Here is a 22,393-nt window from a genome sequence, read left to right on the forward strand (position 1 = left end):
GACGGAGTTCAGAGTTGTAGAAACAGCCGCATTTATTCAAATAAAATTAACTCGCTGTGAGATCAAAGTTCATGTGACGTGGGAAGTATATACATAACACAGGAAGTCTACCAGACGAGGACTGACACAGAGCGTTCCCAGTAAAGGCATTTCATAAAAACCCGTCAGAGGCAAATGGTTTTCTGATGGGTGGTGCTCTCGGAGATGAAGTAGACGTCCGTAGAGCTTTCGGGCGTCAGCGGGGTAACGTTGTCCTTCACGGGCGACAGGGGCTCCCCTTTCATACCCAGGGTAATTTTCGGTCTCTCTCTGAAAAGTATGAAACAGACGCGTGGGGTGAAACATCCAGTACGAGCATCCGCTTGAGCTTCACAAACACTTATTCCATGGCCAGGAATTAGACAACATGGCAGCATTGACTCTTCACACAGTCGTGTGCGTTCGCGCATTCTTTTGAATTTTTGGAGTCACTGCAAAGGACCAAAAATACAAAAGTAAAGTCCAACGTGTTTCAATCAAGTTTCCAATGAAAAAGTAGTTTTTAGGTGCTCGACATTAGAGGACAATGTATATATGTAAGCAAGGCACTTCAAATAAACTACCCGAACGAAGACGCTTGTCGAAACGTCAGTCACCCCCCTGCAATAAACGTGCAGACCTTACAAGTGCTCCAGTATCTTACTTTGGGTAGTTTATTTGAAGTGCCCAGGTAAAAAGCCTTGCAGCCAAAAATGCAATTAACTACTCCAAACTGGAATAACAGTGGTGTGTGTGTGTGTGTGTGTGGGGGGGGGGGGGGTGACAGCTGATAAAAGTTGAAGAAGGAAAAGGCTGCCGGGTGGCTCATCCTGTTAAGGCACTGTTCAAGTGCAGGGATAGGCCTCATGCTCTGGGATTGGTTCCTTTCCACAATTGCTATACATCATTTGATCTTAGCACTGTGCTTATGGAGGGGTTGTGTGCAGTAAAAACATGGAGCTCATCTCATCCATGCTGTATCAGTGCAATCTTCATTCATTCGCCCATGGGACTAGGTCAGTGGTGTAAAGATTTCATTGGGCTCATCCAGTTTCCAAAACCTACTTATTTATCTATAATCACCCTGGCAGAAGACTGGATTCTAATGTTAAAATGTTTAATAATGTGTCATACTGTGAATGAATTATAAAACTGGATGAACTGCTGTTAAGTTCAATGTAGTACATTACTTTTTTTTTTAAACAGTGCAATACGGTTATGAATATATTTTTAATTTTTAAAAATTTTTTAGACTGCGGGCTTGAGCACCGGAGAACATTTTGATAACGGAAAAAAGAATCGCACTTTCAAAAACAAAGAAAACTCTGATTGCTCTCAAAGTCACAGTGCAACAATGCTGGCATCACACTCTAGTGTCCTCAACACCTTCCATCAGGTCAGGTGCAAATGAGTTTCGCTGGAGAGAGATAGGCATTTCAGAGCCTTTGTTATATTAAGCACTTCGCTTTCGTGACGAATTCCCTCTCACAACCCGCCAAGCTCCACCCAAAAAAAAAAAAAAAAAATCTGACGGGCCGATTCGCTCTCTTTACATAGGCATTTGCTTCGAGGCGGCTGTGTGAGGTTGCGCAAAAGCCACGTTTATTGCCGGGCCTTTGAAACGCGACCTATTGTACAGCGCCCTCTACTGGCCACAGAGGGTACCGATTCGTCCATGTCACCATGATTAAGACAGACGGGTCCACAAAATTTGTGGATTTTTTTTTTTTTTTTAACTTTTTTTTTAACCACTCCGATTAAGGACTTGCTATTTTAATCGCTATTTTAAATGTGCCAAAGGATCAAACCGCGTTCTCCAGATACATGCTCCGGCCTGAATCGGACACAGACAGCAGTCTGGTGTCGAATTGACGGATTAAGAACATCAGAACATGAAAACGCTAAACCTGTGGGTCCAAGGCCAAATAATCATTTTACTGGAAAAATTCCAGTCAGTAGTGAAAATGTGCAAACAGGGGACAGTTAACTGCGGTTTTTAGTGCACGTTTTCAATTGGCCAAGACCACTCTTGGGTGAGTGGAAGGATATTCTGGATATCCAGAGTTTATGATGACCTCCCGGCTTCACAATAGCAGGTGTGCGGCTTACTGGGATTTGTAGTCTAAAGATCAAGAAAATGCACTTCAAGTGACTTCAAAGGCACGACGATGTTTGCGAGTGAAGACGTACTTCTGGAAGCCGAAGTTTTTCCACAGGCTGCTGATGGTGGCCTGGAGGCCCGGGGCGTTCTCGTTGTTGGCGCCGGCCCTCTTGCCGGGCCCCGCCGGCTTCCTCCGGAGCCCGCTGGCTCGGGCCGGGCCGGGGGCCTGGACCCTCCCCTGCTTCCCCAGGTCACCTGACCGGACCCTCGGCAGCCCCGACACCTGGGAGGGGCGCAGGGAGAGAGAGAGAGAGAGAGAGAGAGGAGAAGGTCACAGCACGGAGAGGCGGCGCCCGCCGCCACGACACCTACGCCAGGGAAAGTGTGCGGCAAGGCAACTTCCTTTTTCCTGTGCGAAGAACTGATCAGTCGGTGAGCAAGAATTTCCACTCTCGTGAAACCAGAGAGAAGAACAAGGCTACTTTTCCCAGTCTTAATGACAGATGACCAGTAATCTTTCATTAGTACCACAGACCCTCAATGGGCAATTCTTTCACACTGTTTGACAGAGCTGCCACACTCACCTATGCCACCAGTACCAGCGCTATTAAAAGCCATTTCAAGGCGCCACTTCAGTACAAAATAGAAGAGATGGCCATTTCACAAGCAGACCATCAACCAAGAATAATACAAAATGGCCTCAACATATCTGAGAATGAATTCTGTCCAAGGAGCAGATTTTTAAACCGCAGTTCAAACCAAAATCTTCTGAAGCAGAATGCACATACTGATCCAGGATCAGTAAACAATTCACTTACATTCCAGACATGACGCATTACAACATCATTCCCAACACCTCTATAAAGAATTCCAGCACTTTAAAGCATCTCTCATTTTCAGAGATAATCAATGACTGAGAGAACCCCAGTTTGAGAAAAGGACTTGGTCTCATTTTGCTGATTTTGATGTGGGAAAGCAGTGCAGGGGTGAAGCAGTGATGAAGCTAACTTACCTTTGCTCTAATAGTTGCTGGTTTCCTCTCTGAAACAGGTGCACAGCCGGTGTTTTCACTGCAGTCTGACTCCTGACTTGTGTTGAGCTCCTTTATATAAAAACAAAAGAACATTAATTGATGAAACCAAGATGACTGTGTACTAAACTTATTCATTTAAACAAAGCCAGACAACAGCACAAGCAGAAAGCAGAAAGCAGAAACTGGCATAACTGTGGGCGCTGACTATAGAACAGGCCCTGAGGGGAAGCACTGAGAGGCAGTGCAGAGAACCTGGACTGAGACGCACCGCTGCAGAGTCTCTGTGCTGCGATGGGGGCGGGGCTTCCTCCTCCCCAGGGCTGCTGCGGCCAGGTTGGGAGAAGTATGCACTGTCCTGGGAGGGGGGCGAGTCCGGGGGGGTCTCCTCCTCGTCCTGGCGCCCGTCGCCCCCCCGGCAGGGGGGCGAGGCGGACGGGGGAGGTCCCGTGGGGCACGGGGCGCTCCAGGAGAAGGTGTCCTTCGTGCGCTGGAAGCGCTGGAGGGTGGAGAGCCCGGACGCGCGGGTGGGGGTCGCGGTGTCGCCGCCGCTGCCGCCGCCGGGCCAGCTGAAGACCCCCCTGCCTCTGCCGGCGGGCTGCGGGGACTGAGAGGACGGGGGGCTGGGGGCGCCCTCTCTGCGGCCCCCGGTCTCCTCCGCCTCACAGTCCTCTCCCGCCCGGAGCCTCTCACCAGGCTGACGGGGCCCGTCCGAACCTTCAGCACCGGGCCCCTGGGGCTCTGGGCTGGCCCCCTCGCTGGAGCCCACGCTGCAGAAGAACCTGGAGAGGAAAGGGATAAGCACTTAAAGCAAACCCCATTTACCGGGTATAAAAAATAAATGTACAAATATTCCATTCTAAATATTAAACATACAAAAACAAAATATGAAATATTAATTAAATGAGCATCTTATTGTTCAGAGAAGAAGACTGACAGAACAAGACCGAACCCTACCGTTTCTGTGCCATCCAGCAGTGCGTTTACAGCGTTAGGTTTGTCCACGAGGAAGAGGAGGAAGTGCATCGGTATGTGGTGTTACCTGCTGTGAGTTCCCTGGCCATCCTCGGCCTCGTCGTCTTGGTTCCTCCTCTGCAGCAGGGTGGCGAAGCGGTTGCGGGGCCTCGGCTGGCGGGCGGCGACCGCGGGGCTCTCCGCGGGGGACACCGCGACGCCCGCGGCCGGCAGCCTCTCCTCCCGGCGCTGCTTCTTCAGACCGGAGGAGGAGGAGGAGTACTGCTCCAGAATGTCCTCTTCTGACACTCCCGCGTCTGCATCGACAAATGCGAGAGGGTTAGGAAACAAATCTGCCGCTGAAAAAAAAATCACTTGTATAAAAAGGAGTAAACGTTAAAAAGAGAAACAAAAAGCAAAATCATTCGCAAAGACACCGTGAACCAAGACCATCAAGCAAACGTGACAAACACAAAGCATAAACGCAATAACTTAAAACAAAATATATTTTAAAAAAAGGAAAACACAAAGTTCACAAATATTACAGAATGGGCGTGACCACGCAGTGACAGTGACTGTGACCCTACCTTCCCTGGGCCTCTTGACTGGAAGCTCTCTGTGGGGGAGTCTCAGACCCTGGGCACAGACTACCCTCTCCTTCCCCTTGGTGGAGGGCCTCTCTGGGGAGCGTGGCACTGGGGGCGCGGGGGGCAGGGAGGGCGGGGGGCCGCCGGGGGTGTACCCCTTTCTCCAGATGCTGGCCTCCGGGGGACAGCGGTTCTCTTTGCTGTGGTTCCAGCCTCGGCTGCGCGGCCTGGCAGCCTGCGGGGCGGAGACGAGGGGCGCGATCAATCACGCGCCGGCGCTCCCCCAACCGCACGCGGGCGCTCCCCCAACCGCACACTGCCTCTCCCCCAATTACACAGCACACGTTCCCCCAACCACACACCACCTCTCCCCCAACCACACAGCACACGTTCCCCCAACCGCACACCGCCTCTCCCCCAACCACACAGCACACGTTCCCCCAACCGCACACTGCCTCTCCCCCAACCACACAGCACACGTTCCCCCAACCGCACACCACCTCTCCCCCAACCACACAGCACACGTTCCCCCAACCGCACACCACCTCTCCCCCAACCACACAGCACACGTTTCCCCAACCGCACACCACCTCTCCCCCAATTACACAGCACACGTTCCCCCAACCACACACGAGTGTTCCCCCAACCACACACTGCCTCTCCCCCAATCACAGCACACGTTCCCCCAACCGCACACCGCCTCTCCCCCAACCACACAGCACACGTTCACCCAACCACACGCCGGCGCTCCCCCAACCACAGCACACGTTCCCCCAACCACACACGAGCGCTCCCCCAACCACACAGCACACATTCCCCCAACCACACACACGGGTGTTCCCCCAATCACAGCACACATTCCCCCAACCACACATGAGTGCTCCCCCAACCACACGTTCCCCCAACCACACACTGCCTCTCCCCCAATCACAGCACACATTCCCCCCAACCGCACGTTCCCCCAACCACACACGAGCGCTCCCCCAACCACACAGCACACATTCCCCCAACCACACACACGGGTGTTCCCCCAATCACAGCACACATTCCCCCAACCACACACGCGGGCGTTTCCCCAACCACACGCGGGGGTTCCCCCAACCACACAACAGGCATTTGACATCTGTGGTGATCCTGAAATGAACTTTTTTTTCTGCCACACTCGTGCAAGGTGCTTACTTCATGGTTAGAGAGCAGCACTGCTACTGTGCCCTGCCGTCGCAGGGGAATGGAAACACGGAGTGTGCTTAATGTCTGATCAGACTAAGGCCTGTTGGGCTCTTAGCATTTCCCATATTCACAGGCAATCTCAAAGGCCCAGGCCCAATCTTTAAATGCCCTTTTTAAAGTGTGCCGCACCTGCGCTGTGTCTGGGTTGTAGTCATCGATCTTCTGCATAGTGTTGAAGTCCAAGTTCCCCAGAGCCATCTGCAGGCCCTTCACATCACCAACGTTACTAATGACACGGGTTCAGGAAATGCTACTCAAAAGAATAGAGACCTCAGCAGGGACCAAGACGTTAATGAATACGTTTTTAAAAAAACAGACCTGGAAACACCGGACACATTCACACAATAACTAAAAAAAAAAAAAACAACAAGACTTTGCACCATATTTGTGTCACCCTTGTCAAACTGTACAGATGGAGCTTCCTCCGTCACCTCTTCAGACCAGTCCTGCCACATGCCATTCCCCACAGCTATCCAGACTGAAATACCAGCACCCTGTCAGCTCCATAAGAGGGGGGGGGGGGTGGGGGCATTCACACATAAGCGGGAAGGATACTGCCCGGCGTAGCTGAGGGAGGCGGGGTCAATGTCGTCCGGGTAGGGGTTGAGGGGCACCACCTTCCTCCTGATTGGGTCGAAGACCAGCTGGTACAGGAAGGTGTTGTTGGCCTTCACGAATCCCTCGATGTACTCCTCTGACACGGTCACGCTCATCTTCAGGTACTGGCCCATCTTCCTTATCACCTGAACAGACGAGCCAGTGTTCATGTGAGTCAATGTTCAGTTTGGACCAAAAGTGTTCAGAATTCATTCAAGCATACATTTTTAAAAACATTACATTACAATCTAATTGTACACTTCTTTTGTTTCCCTCCTTTTCCCTTTCCATAAATATTCATTTGAACATATATATATATATAATGGTGGGAAAACCTCACATCAGGGCTTTCTCCTTCCATAAATATTCATTTGAATATATATATATATATATATATATATATATATATATATATATATAACAGTGGGAAAACCTCACATTAGGGCTTTCTCCTTCCATAAATATTCATTTGAATATATATATAGAAACGGTTAGAAAACCTCACATCAGGGCCATGTGATGTTTGAATTATTTTTTCTCACAGAGGTGTGCCAATATGCAAATGATGTAGTCATATTCCCATTTCTGCAAACAGAGCAGCACCGGCAGCAGACAAAGTTAACAGAGCAGCTTGTGTCTTCAATGTCTATATTTTTTTTGTTTAATTCAGACCTAACAAATGATAAACAGAGATTGGTGTGAATAAATGTTATTTAAAAAATACAGCAGCACCCATTTGCACAGATTGGATACAGTCTGCATGTTCAGATGTACTCTTGGATACAACTGTATAACCATTCAAAGCACACTTCACAGTACAGGATACGTGATGGGTACACTTCTGAATAGACATAACCCACACTGGCTTCAATTACAGAGGAAGTATATCTATTTAAAGACTCGTATGCCGACAGTTTTGTGATATTAGAGGGAGAAAGGGTGTGGTTATTCGTTACATTACAGGCATTTAGCAGACGCTCTTATCCAGAGCGACTTACATTATATATATATATACATATATACTGGAGCAATGAGGGTTAAGTACCTTGCTCAAGGGTACATCGGCAGTGACCTACCGGGGAATCGATCCTACGACCTTTAGGTTACAAGACCAACGCTTTAGCCATTATACTACACTGCTGCCCAGTTATTAGGGAGTGTGGTCACCTTCAGGATGTCGGGGTTGCTGGCGACCTTCAGCAGTTTGCAGGCTTTGCCCAGGCCGATGCCGTAGAGGGAGGCCAGGTAGTCGCACCCAGACAGGATGCACATGTAGCGGAACTTCTCCTCGGTGAAGACGTCGCCAAGAGCGCGGCACCGTCCCAGGTTGCTCTGGTCCACTTCCAGCCCGTTACCAAGCTTGTCCATCTTCAGGATCACCTGAAGCGAGGCACACACGCACGCGCACACGCACACACACACACACCTGTTACCGCCTGGCATCCACTGTCCTCTCTCCACCGACACCAATCTGAGCCAATGTCAACGGCCTCTAATTTTATATTTGTGATATTTAAGATCAAGGCTTAATCTTCCTTCCTAGTTTTTTTATAGTAGGAGTACAGACAAGACAGACCTCCTTATGCTTTTGTTTTACTCAGGCTGGGACACAGCAGGGGGGGGGGTTACAGGCAGAGATGGGTCAGAACGTGCCACAGCCAGGAACAAACCCCCACCTGAGCGGGGGGGGGGGGGGGGGGGGGGTGCGTATACGGTTCGAGTTGGCTGCCCTACGGCCTGCACCTCACATTATGCCAGATTTAACTTCCCTGATGTGGTGACCAATCAAAGACGACATACGTTCGCTGTGCGTGGGGGTGGGGGGGAAAAGCAGAGGTTTCTGTGCTTGTTCTTCTAACCTTTTTGCAGCCGAATGCCAGCAGGTCAGAGTCCTCGGTGATGATGGCCTGAGCTATACCAGCCTTGTTCAGGAAGGCCAGCTGCGCATCGGCCTCGTATGGGGCCACCACACAGTCCACCCCCCGGGTCCTGGCGGCCTGAGGGGGCACATGGTGGGAGGGAGAGGGACAGGGAGAGGGAGGGAGAGAGAAAGGGAGAGAGAGGGTGAGGGAGAGAGACCACACTCCAAGCTCAGCATCTAAAATACTTAAGGGTGCCATCAGTAGTCCCAACACAAAATGTAATTAGTTTTCTAGGAAACTGTATTCAAAGACCTTATATATAAACAAAGAGTCATACAGCCCTCAATGAATTAAACTTGTACTATAGCCTGGAGGCAGACATTCTAATTATTGAGACTGGCCAACCTCTCTGGTACCACTTTACGTTACAGGCATTTAGAAGATACTCTTATCCAGGGCGACTTATATTGCATCAATTTATACAGCTGGATATGTACTGAAGCAATGCAGGTTAAGTACCTTGATCAAGGGTACAATGGCAGTGTCCTACCTGGGAATCGAACCTATGACCTTCAGGTTACATGACCAGCTCCTTACCCATTATACTGCACTGCCACACTTTACCGCTTGGTAAAGACCGCAGAGCTGATTCACGGCACATAGGCTATAACACGTTGGGCCAACCTTTTGTCAAAGACCTCCAGGCAACAGACAGACAGGATGAGTGGCAGTGCGGTTACCTTGATGACCTCGCGGGCCATGGCGGGAGTTACGTTGATGCAGCGTGTGAAGCAATCTCGCGCTGCCGATATCTTCCCTTCTCTCAGAAGCTGTTTGCCCTTCTGCAGGTTCGCTTGCCGACGCCTGAGAGAAAAATGTAAACAGGTTTCCGACTCAAATGCTTCACCGCGCGGGGGCCGTCCGTCGCGTCCTGAGCACGTAGGGGCGGCGCTTCGACTTACTCTCGACGAGCCGTGTCCACTTCCTTCTTCGAGGGCAGATTGCAGCCGTCAAACACCAAGATGGGCTTCACTCCAAAGGTCAAGAGCATATCAACAAACTTCATGCAGTACATCACATATCTGCAAAGAGAAGACACATTTCAGATTATTATTATTTATTTATTTATTTTAAAACAATGATGCCCAGAGATATTGCCATTCTCTGGACAGATGCAAATTGTACATACATTTTAACAATACAAGCAGCTAGTGGTAGTGCATAGGAAATATTTTTAAACATACTGGTCAGTCGGCTCCCCCTTTGCCAGCTTCTCAGCACACGAGAAGGCTCCTTTGTGCAGCCAGCAGTAGGTGTCCACGGCCACAGTCTGGCCTTTGTACTTTCTCACGCTGATGGGTTCTGACGCATCCTTAATGAACTGCAACAGCCCCTGAATCCCCATGGCATCGATGCTGCGCATCCAGCGTCAGAATTCAAGATGACAGACAAGAGAGAAAACTCAAAAACTAAGAGAAACTCTGTGAGAGAAAACAGTTGCCTTTTTTTTTCTCTCCCTACTGACAAGTACTCATGCCAAGACTTCCATGGTGGAAATTCCCGGTACCAGGCTAAGATGGAGTCGAGTTGGAATCAGCTATCTCAGCCACCTTGTTGCCAACTTGACAAATCTCCAAATGAGTGTCAAACCAACTAGACCAGGTTTAAACCAGGCTGGAACCCAGAAAGACATGTCCACCACGATTGGGATGTCTAAAACGTTACAATGCAATTTTGGGACAAGTAATAATAATCATAAGCTTTATTTAAAAGCCTTGCGTGTAGTAATTCAAGAAAAATACATAATACAGACTAGCACGCTAGTTAGGGTTAGGCGTAAAATGTGTTATTCTGATTTCTTGTCAGTTGCCTCAGAAAACGGATCGAGGAACTGTGGAACACTGAACTTCCTGAAGTCATCTCGGTTGGACGGCAGAAGCCATTAGTTAGCTTGCTAGCAGACAAGTATGTCCAGTGAACTATAATTAATCATACGCAAATGAGCCATTAATACGAAAACAAACGGCATACACTCGCCAATATTACGTTCACTAGCGAATTACAAGCAGCTACAGAAATATCGAGATGCCTAGTTACACACGCCAAACAGCTCATTCAATTGCTAGCTAACTACGTTAGTCCAGACTAGTCTAGCTAACGTGAACCACAGAAATGTGGATTGAACGCGTGATATTTAACGTTACGTGTTAGATACTCCGTTGGTTAATGTTGTACAAACTTGCTCCAAGCAATCTTAGCAACGTGAGCAAACCCTAGGCAGATGTAGTGAAAGTTAAACGTAGATGGCCAACAGCTCTGTGGCGTTAAGTCACTAGACCGTTAATTTGGAATGAAAGAAACTTTTGAAATTACCGGCAATATGAATCGCGCACCTAACGCTAAGCCGAGTTTGCAAAAATACATGCTTGCCAGTTGTTATTTTCTTGTGGTTCGAAAGGTTTCAGTCCATCATGAGCAGTTAACTATCATAGCTAGCTTGTTAGCTAAATCTGTAATTTACCACGAAAGGGTGATACGATGTTGGTCTAGATTATCGCAGGTTTATTTGTACATAGTCATACATCATGAACCACACAGATAAGACTGAAGTTTTAAATGAACAAATAGCTAAATGAGTTAGTTACATGGAAAATAATAATGTAATAGCTACTATCTTACCGCTTCTTTTCAGTCAGCGTTTAAAGTCAAAGCACACAGGGACTGTTCATATTTAGCGGCAAAATGTGTTGCGCCTTCAGAAAGCGCTCACATTGGCTAATGCGTCATACATGGCCAATCACAGAACCACAAGGTATTGGAGGTGTTTCCTGTTCCGTCTTTAACATCCGGTGTTTGCAAGTAAACATGAACAATTTGCTATATTTGTGAAAGCAGATCTCTGCTCTTCGATTTATGCTTAGAGCAGATGTTACTTAGTAATTGATCCACTAACCATTATGTTATATCAACGTGCAGATTCTGTACACACATTTAGATTAACGCATGTATACGATGTAGTGATGAGCATCATTCTCGGCAGATTCTCCTGTCCTGAACATGCAGATAGTTTTTTTGGTCAAATGTGCAACACTAACTGCGAGAGATTAAATATTTCCCAAGCATGGCTATGAGAGTGAAATATATTTATTTAACAGACGCTGGAACGTAATGGCAAGATTCAACGCATTTCCATGTTTTTATGGAAAAAATACGTCAAATAAATTACTGTCTGTCCTCATAAAATCGTCCCAATTACGGCCTCGTTATTTCATTCAGAGACAACCGATGTCGTCTTTATTTTTTCAGAAACACTGAAAAGATTGGCGTGCAAGTGCGCCAGACTCTCTCGGCTCTAGAATTTATAAGTGGCGTCACGCCTAGTTGATTTGGACCATACACTGTAGGACGAGTTTAGCGAGTTCATGAGGCAAACGAGCATTACCCTGTCCAGGCATTAGGGGGCAGGTTTTCTACTGCTGCAGCGCATTCGACGTGTCGCCTTTCCCAGCTTCCCTTTCACTTCCTGCTTTCTGTCCACGGCTTGTTTTGAGGCTAGTTCGCTGTGGATGAATCCCATGGTTCCGTCATCAGCATGAAATAAATTCCAGGTGGAGTTGGTGAAAACTTAAAAGCGACCGCTTTTTTTATTTGTGATTATTGAACGTAAAAATTAATATAAATGTGAGTGATTTTCAAGTGAAGGTACTACCTGGCACAACAACAATGCAGTTCTCTCCCACCAATGGAGATTTTACCTTCGTCTCCTCGACTGACGCGGAAGGTAGAGTATAGGCCCTGACAAGAGAATTGTTATCTGCTGTTGTTATGAATGCTCTTATCAGATGAGCTTTTAACTGTCTAGGTATTTACTTGCTTTGTTATTGAATTTCCGTAAAAGGTTAGTTAGGTCCCGTGGTTTTTATGAAACCGAGGCGTGTCATAATCCTTATTTTATATCCTGACAGATCATTTTGACAGATAGCTACCTGGATCGCAGCTATACATAACGTTAGCTTATTAGCTAGCTGCATTGTTGTTACTTATTTACAGTAGTGTAACGCTAGTTATCTTGCTGGAATTATATAGGACGCCTATATCAAGTGCATCAGATAATGTGGACTCATGAAGAAAACTTTAGCCAGTCAGCAAATTGAAGAAATACAAGACACGAGGCTTATAAACAGTACAGATATGCCATATGACTATTTTTTGAGTATTTGGCTGCTAACACTACACGGAAAATCATAGAATGTTGTGTCTATAATGCCTGAAACGTATCCCGTCCCCATTTATTAAGGCATTACATTATTACTGATACGTTTCTTCTGGGGCTTACGTTGTTGGCCAAGTTGCACTGAAATGTTTCTATGCTATAAAATGATTACCGTTGCCCCCTCTACAGAGCTTAGTGGAACAATTGAAGCGCCCGATGTCAAACTCAACATGGGTGCGGACTCCGGTAAAGATGCATATGCGACCACGTTCCTGAGACAGCGTGGTTATGGCTGGCTGCTGGAAGTTGAGGAAGATGATCCGGAAGACAACAAGCCCTTGTTGTGTGTATATCCGTTATTTGAAAAACGTAATGAATGCTGATTAACTGCTCGAACAAGATTTGGGCTCCCTTTTAAGATCAATAAAACTTTTAACATTATAATTCAGAATGTACCTAAATGGTGCTAAATTGCCTTAGGTACTCTGGAGCATTTGTACCCACTCCCATGCAATGTTTTTTAAAATTTAAATCTGAGTATGACCCTTCTGTTCTCTTTGCTTGCATTGAAAGAGAGGAGCTTGACATTGACCTGAAGGACATCTACTACAAGATCCGATGTGTTCTGATGCCAATGCCTTCTCTGGGGTTCAACCGACAAGTTGTGCGCGATAACCCCGACTTCTGGGGGCCCCTGGCCGTCGTGCTGCTGTTCTCCATGATCTCCATCTACGGCCAGTTCAGGGTGAGACGCCTGGCTGCCTCTGCCGGCTCCAACTGCGGCTCTGTGTGCTAGATCAGGCAGGGTGGAGTGAATGGATGTGCTACATTCTGCGGGGATTTTACCAGAGGGAACTTGTCATCTGCACATTTAACGCGTGTCATTTATGTATACATTACACATTCAAACTATTTTGTTAATTTTAAAAAAATAAATTGCACACCTTCTTAACCTTTTCATTGGGAGGTTGAAGGACCGGATGCTTTGAAAGGGATCAATTTTTTTCCAGCAGTGCTCTGGGCTAATATTCACTGCTGGAGAGGGAAACACCAGACACATAAAATTATGAACAAAAATGTTAGCAGATTTTATTCATAATTTCTTTTGGATATGAATGAGTAAATCATTGCATTTATATAGCACTTTTTCGTATGCTCAAAGTGCTTTACAGTAAACCTATCTTTCAAACAAATTGTAGTACTAATTCCTTTTTTAGTTTGTTTATTGGAATATTTCATGTTTATTTATGAGTCCAAGCCTCATTGCATATTCACTATACAAGCATAAAGGGGAAAATATTTTTTTTTTTTAATTTCATAATGTTTGCAAGCTCCATATTGTTTCACCAGTGGGATAATTTTTCAATATTTCTTTGGTGGAAAGAAACATTGCCAAGCCTAGTTATGATTAAATTTAATTACATTTTAGTGTGATGTTGCTTTCAGAGAAAAAAAACAACACAGAACACAATACCTTTTGTGCAAATGAACAATGTCTGAATGTCCGGTTGTCATAATAGTGTAGAATGGAAGCCACACCTGTGCTAAAAAGTGTGCCCCAACCGGTTTCTAAGGCATTTTCTCCACCGGAAGTTTACTTCAGTGAAGTGGTTTTAAACCACCTTGCCTATGCACACTAATATTGTATTCTGTGTTAATCAATGTGCCCTCACAGAAAACTTTTTTTTCAATACATCCAGTTTTCAGTGACGTGGCAGACATTGGTGTAGTTTTCAAAACAACCATTTCCTTTATTTTTAAAAATACTGTGACTTATGAAAGTGTGCTTCTCGAGTGACATTGTTGTTTTTTTGTCAAGGTGGTATCTTGGATTATCACCATTTGGATATTTGGTTCTCTGACAATCTTTCTGCTGGCACGAGTTCTTGGTGGGGAAGTAAGTGGAATTTTTAAGACGAGCAAGAGCGAAATATTTGCAGCAGCCTTTACTGAGCTGTTGCTCCTTCTGCCATTTCAATCAAGATTAAAAAGTGGCAATAGTGGAATTAAAATTTCAGTGACTAAAGTTCTGTGTATAGAAAACATTTACAACTTGATTTTTATCTTTTAAATGAGGTTTATGTGCATTGACTAATCTGGTGTACCTTCTTTGTAGGTTTCATATGGACAAGTTCTTGGAGTGATTGGATATTCTTTGCTTCCTCTCATTGTCATAGCTCCCTTGCTTTTGGTAATAAAGGCTTTTGAAGTTGCCTCTACACTATTCAAGGTAAACTTGGACATTAGCAGAATTTACAAATACATTTGTATTGTTAAAATGGAATGGGAATATACAGCTATTATCACTCTAGTACAGTTTCAAAATGTTGTTAAAGTTAGTGACAAGTAATATTTACCATTGATATTGGTATCCTAAACTATTAATTATTTTCATTATTGGAAAATGATATAATTGAGAAGGCTAAACATAAGATGGACATTGAATGTTCTTTACTTATTCAACACCCATGTTATGTATTGTATGATGTGACCTTTTGTATTTTGTGTGTATTTTTTAGTGACATTTTATTTTTATATTTTCCAGCTTTTTGGAGTGTTCTGGGCTGCTTACAGTGCGGCCTCTCTGCTGGTGGGGGATGAATTCAAAACGAAGAAACCACTCCTCATATACCCCATTTTTCTTCTATACATTTACTTCCTGTCTCTCTATACTGGCGTCTGATTGGACAGCAGAATGGTCTGGAACTCTAAGTGGACATTGGCAGTTAGAACCATAATGAAGGACACAAGAAGATCCACACCACCTACAAAAGGAAATATATAGATTTTTTTATACCTGTTTTATGATCATGATTAACAAGAGGTCATATAGTGTATGTGAAGTCAATGTAATTAAATTTAGCCATGACCTTTGTATTCAGTGCACCATCAAACTAGGATTTATTTAAAAGCCCCTTAGTTTTCAGCTTTTCTCAAACTGCTTGCCCTTGCAGTTTGCCTCCTGAAAAGAACAGTACTCTGTTGTTTTGTTACGATGCTGATGTGTTCACAGGTATAATCGGGCAAAGCAGAAACCGAAAGTGGCCATTTTAAACTCTTGTTTTTACTAGGTTATCCTCATTTGGAGCGTGGTGCCAAATGTTTCATTGTGGATTTATCACCTTTTTACCAAGAGAAATAAGGAAGAATACCAGAATTTTTGAACTTTTTTTTTTTTTTTTTTGAGGGAAGAGGAGTTTGAGAGTTGTAATAATTGTGATATACGTTTCATTATTTGTTTCCTTTTTCAGCATCCTGACACTATCTTACTCTTAATTTATGAATTCCAGCCTGGGTTAGAAATAGGCAGTTCAAGTTGAAAATAAACATTGTCTACTAAATTTTGGTGTCTTTGTTTTATATGGCTTTTATATCATTGATATTTTAAATGGTGTACGTCTACATATGCAAGATTATCTGGTTAAATAAAACTATTGTATGCAATTCTGGCCCTTACAGAGAGACACTGACCGCTTTTTAAAATATTTTTGATTTCAGAGCAGTGATCAATCTAAATTAAACTGAATATTGAAGACTATAATAAAAATTAGGGTGTTTTTTTGGGAATTATCTAGAAACAAGTCTTGTTTGTATGCTAGATTATTAACTGTTCACCAACCTCTCCCTACCCCCAATGAAAAAATTTAACAGAATATTAAAACCTTAGAAGACAAATTGAAGCATTGACATGCACTTGGTCTGCCAATCAATGGAATTAATTAATGGAGAAACAAAACGGAGTCAAGCAGCTACTGGACAACATGCAAACTCAATATTCAGTGCAAAATGAGGATAGAATGTGGAATTTAATGTTAGAAATGAGCTAAATATAGCAAATGAAAGAAAAATTTGGGTGAAGAAAGGTATTGCACCACCACATACAACAACCTCCAGTAAACAGAATGGTGTAAGAAAGCAAAAGCTCAAATGCAATGGTTAGGTCAAGGATTAAGTATATTCATGCAGAATATTAATGAGGAAAAAAATATAACATCAGAAAATGTTGATGGAAAATAGATATAACTGCACAGTCATCTGCACAAAACAGCAAGCAATGACGACCTAGAGAACATTGAAAGAAAACTGTCATGGACCTTCTCAAATAGAGCCTTGGGGAACACCAACCTAGATGATACAGATCTGAATAACACCCACAAACCGAGAAATGTGCAATAATAATAATAATAAAACCAGAAAGGGATGAGAAGTCTTGTATTGACAGTGAGATGAAGGACAGTTAGAAAATGAAAGAATCTAATTACAGATCGAATATCTTTTTTGTTTTCTATTGAGGATATCACTTAAACATGTGCAATTCACGTTTAAACAATTTCAGAGAAATGTAGACAAAGATCTTATATTACCTGACAAGACGTTTAACCCCCTTGTTCCAAACAAGCTAGATATCTGCGTTGCTAGCAAACTAAGTAGTGAATTACAAATTTACACAACAATAGTTTACCTTTTATTTTGTAGGAACAGGTGCGACATATTATCAGTTTGCTTTTAAATCATGCTCAATTAAGAACGTCTGTTCAGTGACTTCAAGTAATGACGTTGAGAGTTTCAATACTGTAACACCAGCAGCGCAGTGCCCCTAGTGGTGTGGAGTTAGAAAAAATGGTACTACGCTAGTTCCGTGTATCTGACATGTATCTGCCGGAGAGCGGAGCCCTCAGCTTCCTCAACACTGATGGTGAATAGCAGCTGGTGCGGTAACGGGAGGAGGAGCAGTAGCCGCAGAAGGAGACCCAGCAGTGGTAGTACAGCGGTAGTTTGGGATTCAGTTTTCTATCTTTTTACACCGACTTGTAACATCGGATCTCCCTAAAAAAAGAGAGCGGGGAAGGGAACATTAAAGAAAGATGGCGGCCGCGGCCTCGCCGGGCTCCTGCTCGTCCACCTCCTCAGACTGGATTGTACTGAGAGACGGTTGTCTACGTTGCGACGAGGAGGGCCTGCGCAGCCTCACCTATCACCCGGCCCTCAACGCTATCCTGGCCGTAACAAGCCGGGGCAGTATCAAAGTCATCGACGGCACTTCAGGGGCCATACTCCAGGCCTCGGCTTTGCACGGTGAGTTTCCGCCCTGTGGAACGACTGATTGGCGGATCGGTGCAGTGTCAGAACACGGTCATGGAAAGGAGGGGATAAAGGCTATAAACATAACACAGTTTCTTGTACAGACTGTTATTTCAGGCCTGTTGTGGTTGTGTTCTTTTTCGGGCTAGAGACCCATGATTGTTATGGGTTTTCTTAGCCGGTTCGCTAACGTTACCAAATCACCTCGCAAAACAAAACGATATCGATTGATCACTCTTGCCTTGTCCACAGGCTATAACTCAATAGCCAGCTAGCTAACTTTACCTTAAATGGGTAGCCTAATGGCTAGTCAATCGGTCAGAAGTGTTCTAACTAGCGCTAGCCGTTTCGCGGTTTATAATGTAAAAATATTAGCTACGTGCGTGAGCTAGTTGATGCTAGCTATTCTAATATGCATTATGTTTATTGCTAGTGAGCCAACTAGCTTCCTATCATACGTAGACTAGCTCCTTAATGTTGTATAGCTACCTGCTATTATGTTACGTTAGCTGTATCTAGCTACAAGAAACTGAAACATGTTTTTCATGGTGTGGTTGCCTATCTAACTAACTGGATCAGCGCTCGATGAAGTGTGCACACTCGTGAGATGGCTAGCTAAGTAGCTAGCGTTAGCCTGCTAGCTAACAGGCCCTATTAGTTAGCAAGCTAACAGGTTAGCTAAAAGGCCGGTCTCAAGCCTCGAGTTATGATTGATGTGTCACTGTCAGTTCTTCAAATTTGAGGTAGTAACTAACCGTTTCTTGGACTTGAAATGTAGGTTGCGATAGGTAAGTTGTCATTAGTGGAACAGGCTTGCTAACCCTTGCTAGTATTTAAGTGTCTGCTTGATTGTCTCGGGGTTGCTTAGCTAGCCGAATAAACTAGCTAGCTTGGATATCGAATAAGGCATGTTCCCCGGCATGCGAACATAACTAGAACTTAGCTGTACTAGCTATCTTATGGCTATTTGCCACTAAATTCATTAAGACAGCAGGTTAACTTGGTTCTGTTGTTTTGTTCACATTTGTATCGTATATTGAATTCAGCGTAAATATTGGTTGAGCTGCCATCTTTGAAATGCAGTGACATGCGAACGAATTTTATAACTGAATACACATTGTACTCGGGGAAACGGGAACAGACATTAGTTTATTTTTCGCACTTTACTCTAGCCACCCAGCTCACATTACAGTATCAATTGACCAATATTTAAATTGACTACAGTATAAAGTGGAAAATGTAATTTTATTTACAATGCATTGTGGGTTCTGTGCCTCCGTTTCATCAAGGACAGCGAAGACTAAAGTTCATCCCATATTTATTTACAGTAACACTTAAACAGTTAATGAAAACTGAACTGTTATACAATGTCAAATGTTAATTTGCTCAATTTAATTCTTTATGCAGTTGTACCAATTCTCTACTGCTTGCAATTTGAATCCTAGACAGTCATTAAGGTGTATCAGGGGATGTCATGAGGTGGATGGTGTATTGCTCCAAGGGGGTATCAAAAATGTCCTGAATGAAAGACCCCCTCTGTTGTCATATACAGACCATCAAAAGCAGAATTCTGCTTTGCTTCCCTCACACTGAAGTGTGAGTAGCCTGATGGATTTAGTTAATGTTTTTCAGGAAGGTAGATGAATTGATCTGGAGGGCTCAGAGTTGGCATTGATGTCACAATTAAACATTTTCAGATGGTGGAGGAGATTCTATGCATGTGGGTGCTCTCCCTTTGTCTATTGTACTGGTGAAGCTTTAGGAGATTCTCCAGTCTCTGGTGTTCCCATTTCTGTTCGCTCTCTCTCAAGACAGGAGAGATTCTCAGATATCACCACTTCAAACGGGAATCACATGTGTTTAGGAGATCCCTGTGGTCTGGCGTGTTCTGGCTGCTTGGAAAGCATGCTGAAATCAGCTGTCAGTAACTTTGTGCCTTTATTTGTTTTCAGGTTGGAATTGCGAACTGTATTTGCGATCGTACCGATTAGTTATCACAGTTTATTTGGTGCAGCGGGTAATTTTTTCACAGTTCACTTGGCAGCATAGCCTCTTTAGTAGCTGTTCAGAAAAATAAGTTGTAATAAACTGGCAGTGGCTTCTGTTTTGTGGGTGCTGTTTCTTGGCGGGTATAACTGCAGAAAGCCGACGGCCTACGTTGAAATATGGAAAATCTGTATGCACGGCGGTCACATCCTTATACCAAATGTCTTTCAGCCCGTCTTTATCTGTCCAAACAAAGTCATTCAAGGGCACCTATAGAATTCTGTAAAACAGGTACAGAGTTTACCATGATGTAATATGTCTATATTTGTCGAACAGGGGCCTGGCATTAATTTTTCAAAGCCCTCCGTTGAAGGTCTTTGGAAGTGCAGTCGTGTTTGGCTTGATGTACTCCGCGCAAGCAAGCTTGCTGACCATTGCGGAGCACAAACATACCTTGTTCTGTTTGACAGCGAGTTCTCCGCTCGTGTTTTCACGAGTGTGACACGGTTGACTCCGGTTGCCTGACTACATGGCCAGGTCCTCCAAGGATTTGGGTAATTACAGCCTTTCATTCGGTGGGTCAAAGTGAAATGGATTTTTAATAAACTTACAGGCCAAGGGAGGGGGGTACGTGAGGAGCGGGGGTGGGACGTCGTCTGAAGTCTCAGAACCCCAGGCGTACTCTCTCAGCACTATTGCAGAGCAGGGACGGAACGCCGCGTGCTTCAGTTGCACATGGGAAGGTTCTGCCGGATTCAGGGCTTTTTAAAAAAATTTTAAAAAAAACCACAAAATGGCTGAAGATTCTGCATTTTCCTTGTTAGTGTTGGTGCATACCCCCCTTCCTGGCCTACTGCCTCCGGTGGGCTGAATGGTGAAACTTGGCTGGTACTGATGCCATTTCCCTGACTGGGGCCTGAGTGCTTTAAAGCACTCTCAGTTGTGAAGTCGCTGGGTTGAGCGATCAGTGAATACTTTAGCAGTTGCAGCAGGGATGCTGGATTCCCCCCAGTACTATCATATCTGGAACAGCTCAAGCTGTAGGTGTGCCATGCTGGGGAGAGAGTGTCTGCTGAAAGCTGTCAGTCACAAGACCGGATTTATTAACTTTTCTTTTGGGCATTGAGCGAACAAGGAAGATGCTATTGTCGTCATTGCGTGTTTCCATGCCAACCCACTGTAGTTACAACACCGAAGGGGGAGGGTTTTCTTTGGGGAGGCCCGGGGGCGCATTAACCCCCTGAAGCTGCCTTCACAGGCATGCGGAATAGTGAGCTTACTTCGGCTTCTCACATGGTGTACTGATGCGTGTTGTATGCCCAGTATAATGGCAGTTTTGCTGTGATCACAGGGCTGTGTGATGGTCAGTGGGTGGACAGCACCAGAAGCAATGCTCCCCGCCCGTCTTTTAGCTGAACAGCCTGACCTAAACCCCGGAGGAGACTCGCGCGCTCCCATCTTTGCACTCCGCCCCCTTGTGGAAGCTGGAGCAGCTCGCCAGCTGTGGCCCGCCCCCGCTCCGGTGCCCCCCACCCCCACCCCCCCAACCCCCCGTAACGCCAGTTAGAGCGCTCCGGCGTGGAATGTGCTGTGAAATGACTTCTCCAGGAGAAGCTGGGAGATTCTACCCTGAGAAAATCCATTCAGATTTCCTCTCACGCTAAGCAGCGGCATCCCATAATTTAGGGGAAAAAAAACGACATCATATACAGACCATTCCTGTAGCATGACTTGTAGAAATTGCCTTTATCAAAGTTGGAAAGAGGCACAGCGAGTACCTTGATTTTAAGGGTCTGTAAGTGTTTACTGGCAGAGGAGAAGTGTGTTCAGAGCCTTGGGAGGCAGAGGAGCCGTTGGGCCACTCAAATGGAAGCCCGGCAGGGCTGTTACTGGTGCACGCAATTACCCTGGGCGCACTTCACATTTCCCTTCTACACGTTTTGACGCCTTTAGTATTTTGTTTACGCGCTTTAGGGTAGCGCGAGCAATGTGGACACCTGCTACCTTGCGGTCAAGTCACATGGTGAATGGGGGCGGAGCCAAGCAGTGCTCACATTGGTGCATGAGAGGCCTACAGGAGTTCAGCACGGGAGCCAAACAGAGTTAGCAACATGCTAGCAATGCACGCTCAGGTGCTGTCGTCAAATTCACATGTCCTAGAACTAGAATGACCTATGACTCACAATAACCAAGGTCTCGCAAAAGGTCATGAATAGCCAGCAGCACAGGTGAATTGGGCTTCATCTGCTTGGTAGAGCAGTACTTTGAGTGACAGATTTATGCAAATTTATCATATTGTTTTAAGAAAGCCGGTCTGATGAAAATGCAGCAAAGTTTGTACTTGCTTGTGTACTCGTACAGTATGTTTGACAAATAAAATAATTTTAATTTGCATCATCTGGACTTTAGTATTTCCCTGTAGTTTTCTGACACGCATTAAGTTTATTCACATGCACTCCATTGGGATACGATGATATTGGGGAGCTGTGTGTTTTGTGAAGTAGTGCTAAAGTGGACCATTGTGACCTGGTGCAGTCAGGCAGTTTTTGTAGATGAGAGCGAAATGGCCTTTTCCCCTATGAGGCAGCGTGTGCAATGCTTCATTAGGTAAACCTGCCTTAAGTAGCTGTAGTTCTTCCAGTACGTCATACTCTTCATGAGGGGTCCAGTGTGAGAGCATTCATTCAGTCATGGCACCACACAGCTGATGTTAATGAAAATCTCTTCACTGTC

General features: G+C 45.1%; 3 protein-coding genes and 1 long non-coding RNA gene across 4 annotated transcripts in view; 2 read left to right on the plus strand and 2 right to left on the minus strand.

Annotated features, from left to right (window-relative positions):
- Positions 1 to 14: 14 nt before the first annotated feature.
- Positions 15 to 11,198, minus strand: exo1 (exonuclease 1). Its single transcript, XM_035400540.1, has 14 exons — positions 11,059 to 11,198; positions 9,624 to 9,794; positions 9,342 to 9,461; positions 9,120 to 9,243; positions 8,377 to 8,514; positions 7,685 to 7,897; positions 6,476 to 6,663; positions 6,050 to 6,146; positions 4,691 to 4,925; positions 4,192 to 4,420; positions 3,421 to 3,931; positions 3,132 to 3,221; positions 2,209 to 2,402; positions 15 to 309 (listed from the first exon to the last, which is right to left on the minus strand). Exons 2-14 carry the CDS (start codon positions 9,782 to 9,784, stop codon positions 165 to 167), a joined length of 2,445 nt encoding a protein of 814 aa, XP_035256431.1. The 5' UTR covers positions 9,785 to 9,794; positions 11,059 to 11,198; the 3' UTR covers positions 15 to 164.
- Positions 11,199 to 11,878: 680 nt separating this feature from the next.
- On the plus strand, positions 11,879 to 15,933 carry yipf4 (Yip1 domain family, member 4). The gene is made up of 6 exons (XM_035400541.1): positions 11,879 to 12,160; positions 12,782 to 12,935; positions 13,166 to 13,337; positions 14,412 to 14,489; positions 14,709 to 14,822; positions 15,138 to 15,933. The coding sequence occupies exons 1-6, from the start codon at positions 12,103 to 12,105 to the stop codon at positions 15,273 to 15,275; spliced, it is 714 nt and encodes a 237-aa protein (XP_035256432.1). The 5' UTR covers positions 11,879 to 12,102; the 3' UTR covers positions 15,276 to 15,933.
- Positions 12,564 to 17,043, minus strand: LOC118218120. The gene is made up of 3 exons (XR_004763365.1): positions 16,957 to 17,043; positions 13,537 to 13,627; positions 12,564 to 13,384 (listed from the first exon to the last, which is right to left on the minus strand). It is a non-coding gene; the product is annotated as an uncharacterized LOC118218120 (long non-coding RNA).
- A 160-nt stretch (positions 17,044 to 17,203) lies between these two features.
- Positions 17,204 to 22,393, plus strand: part of birc6 (baculoviral IAP repeat containing 6) — a 129,509-nt gene continuing 124,319 nt past the window's right edge. The window contains exon 1 of the mRNA XM_035400913.1: positions 17,204 to 17,668. Coding sequence (XP_035256804.1) covers positions 17,458 to 17,668 — 211 coding nt within the window. The 5' untranslated portion in view covers positions 17,204 to 17,457. The remainder of the gene's footprint in view (positions 17,669 to 22,393) is intronic.

This window comes from Anguilla anguilla, chromosome 18 (genome assembly GCF_013347855.1).
Source record: "Anguilla anguilla isolate fAngAng1 chromosome 18, fAngAng1.pri, whole genome shotgun sequence".
In the NCBI taxonomy this organism is placed as follows: Eukaryota; Metazoa; Chordata; class Actinopteri; order Anguilliformes; family Anguillidae; genus Anguilla; species Anguilla anguilla.

Excerpts from the sequence above, each read along its gene's own strand:
- exo1 (XM_035400540.1), bottom strand. The coding sequence starts at position 9,784 with ATGGGGATTCAGGGGCTGTTGCAGTTCATTAAGGATGCGTCAGAACCC. Across the intron at positions 7,898-8,376 it reads TGGCATTCGGCTGCAAAAAG|GTGATCCTGAAGATGGACAA; the intron begins GTTAGAAGAACA and ends GCCTCGCTTCAG. Across the intron at positions 3,932-4,191 it reads GGCCAGGGAACTCACAGCAG|GTTCTTCTGCAGCGTGGGCT; the intron begins GTAACACCACAT and ends TTTCCTCTCCAG.
- yipf4 (XM_035400541.1), top strand. The coding sequence starts at position 12,103 with ATGCAGTTCTCTCCCACCAATGGAGATTTTACCTTCGTCTCCTCGACT. Across the intron at positions 12,161-12,781 it reads CTCCTCGACTGACGCGGAAG|AGCTTAGTGGAACAATTGAA; the intron begins GTAGAGTATAGG and ends CCCCCTCTACAG. Across the intron at positions 12,936-13,165 it reads GAAGACAACAAGCCCTTGTT|AGAGGAGCTTGACATTGACC; the intron begins GTGTGTATATCC and ends TTGCATTGAAAG.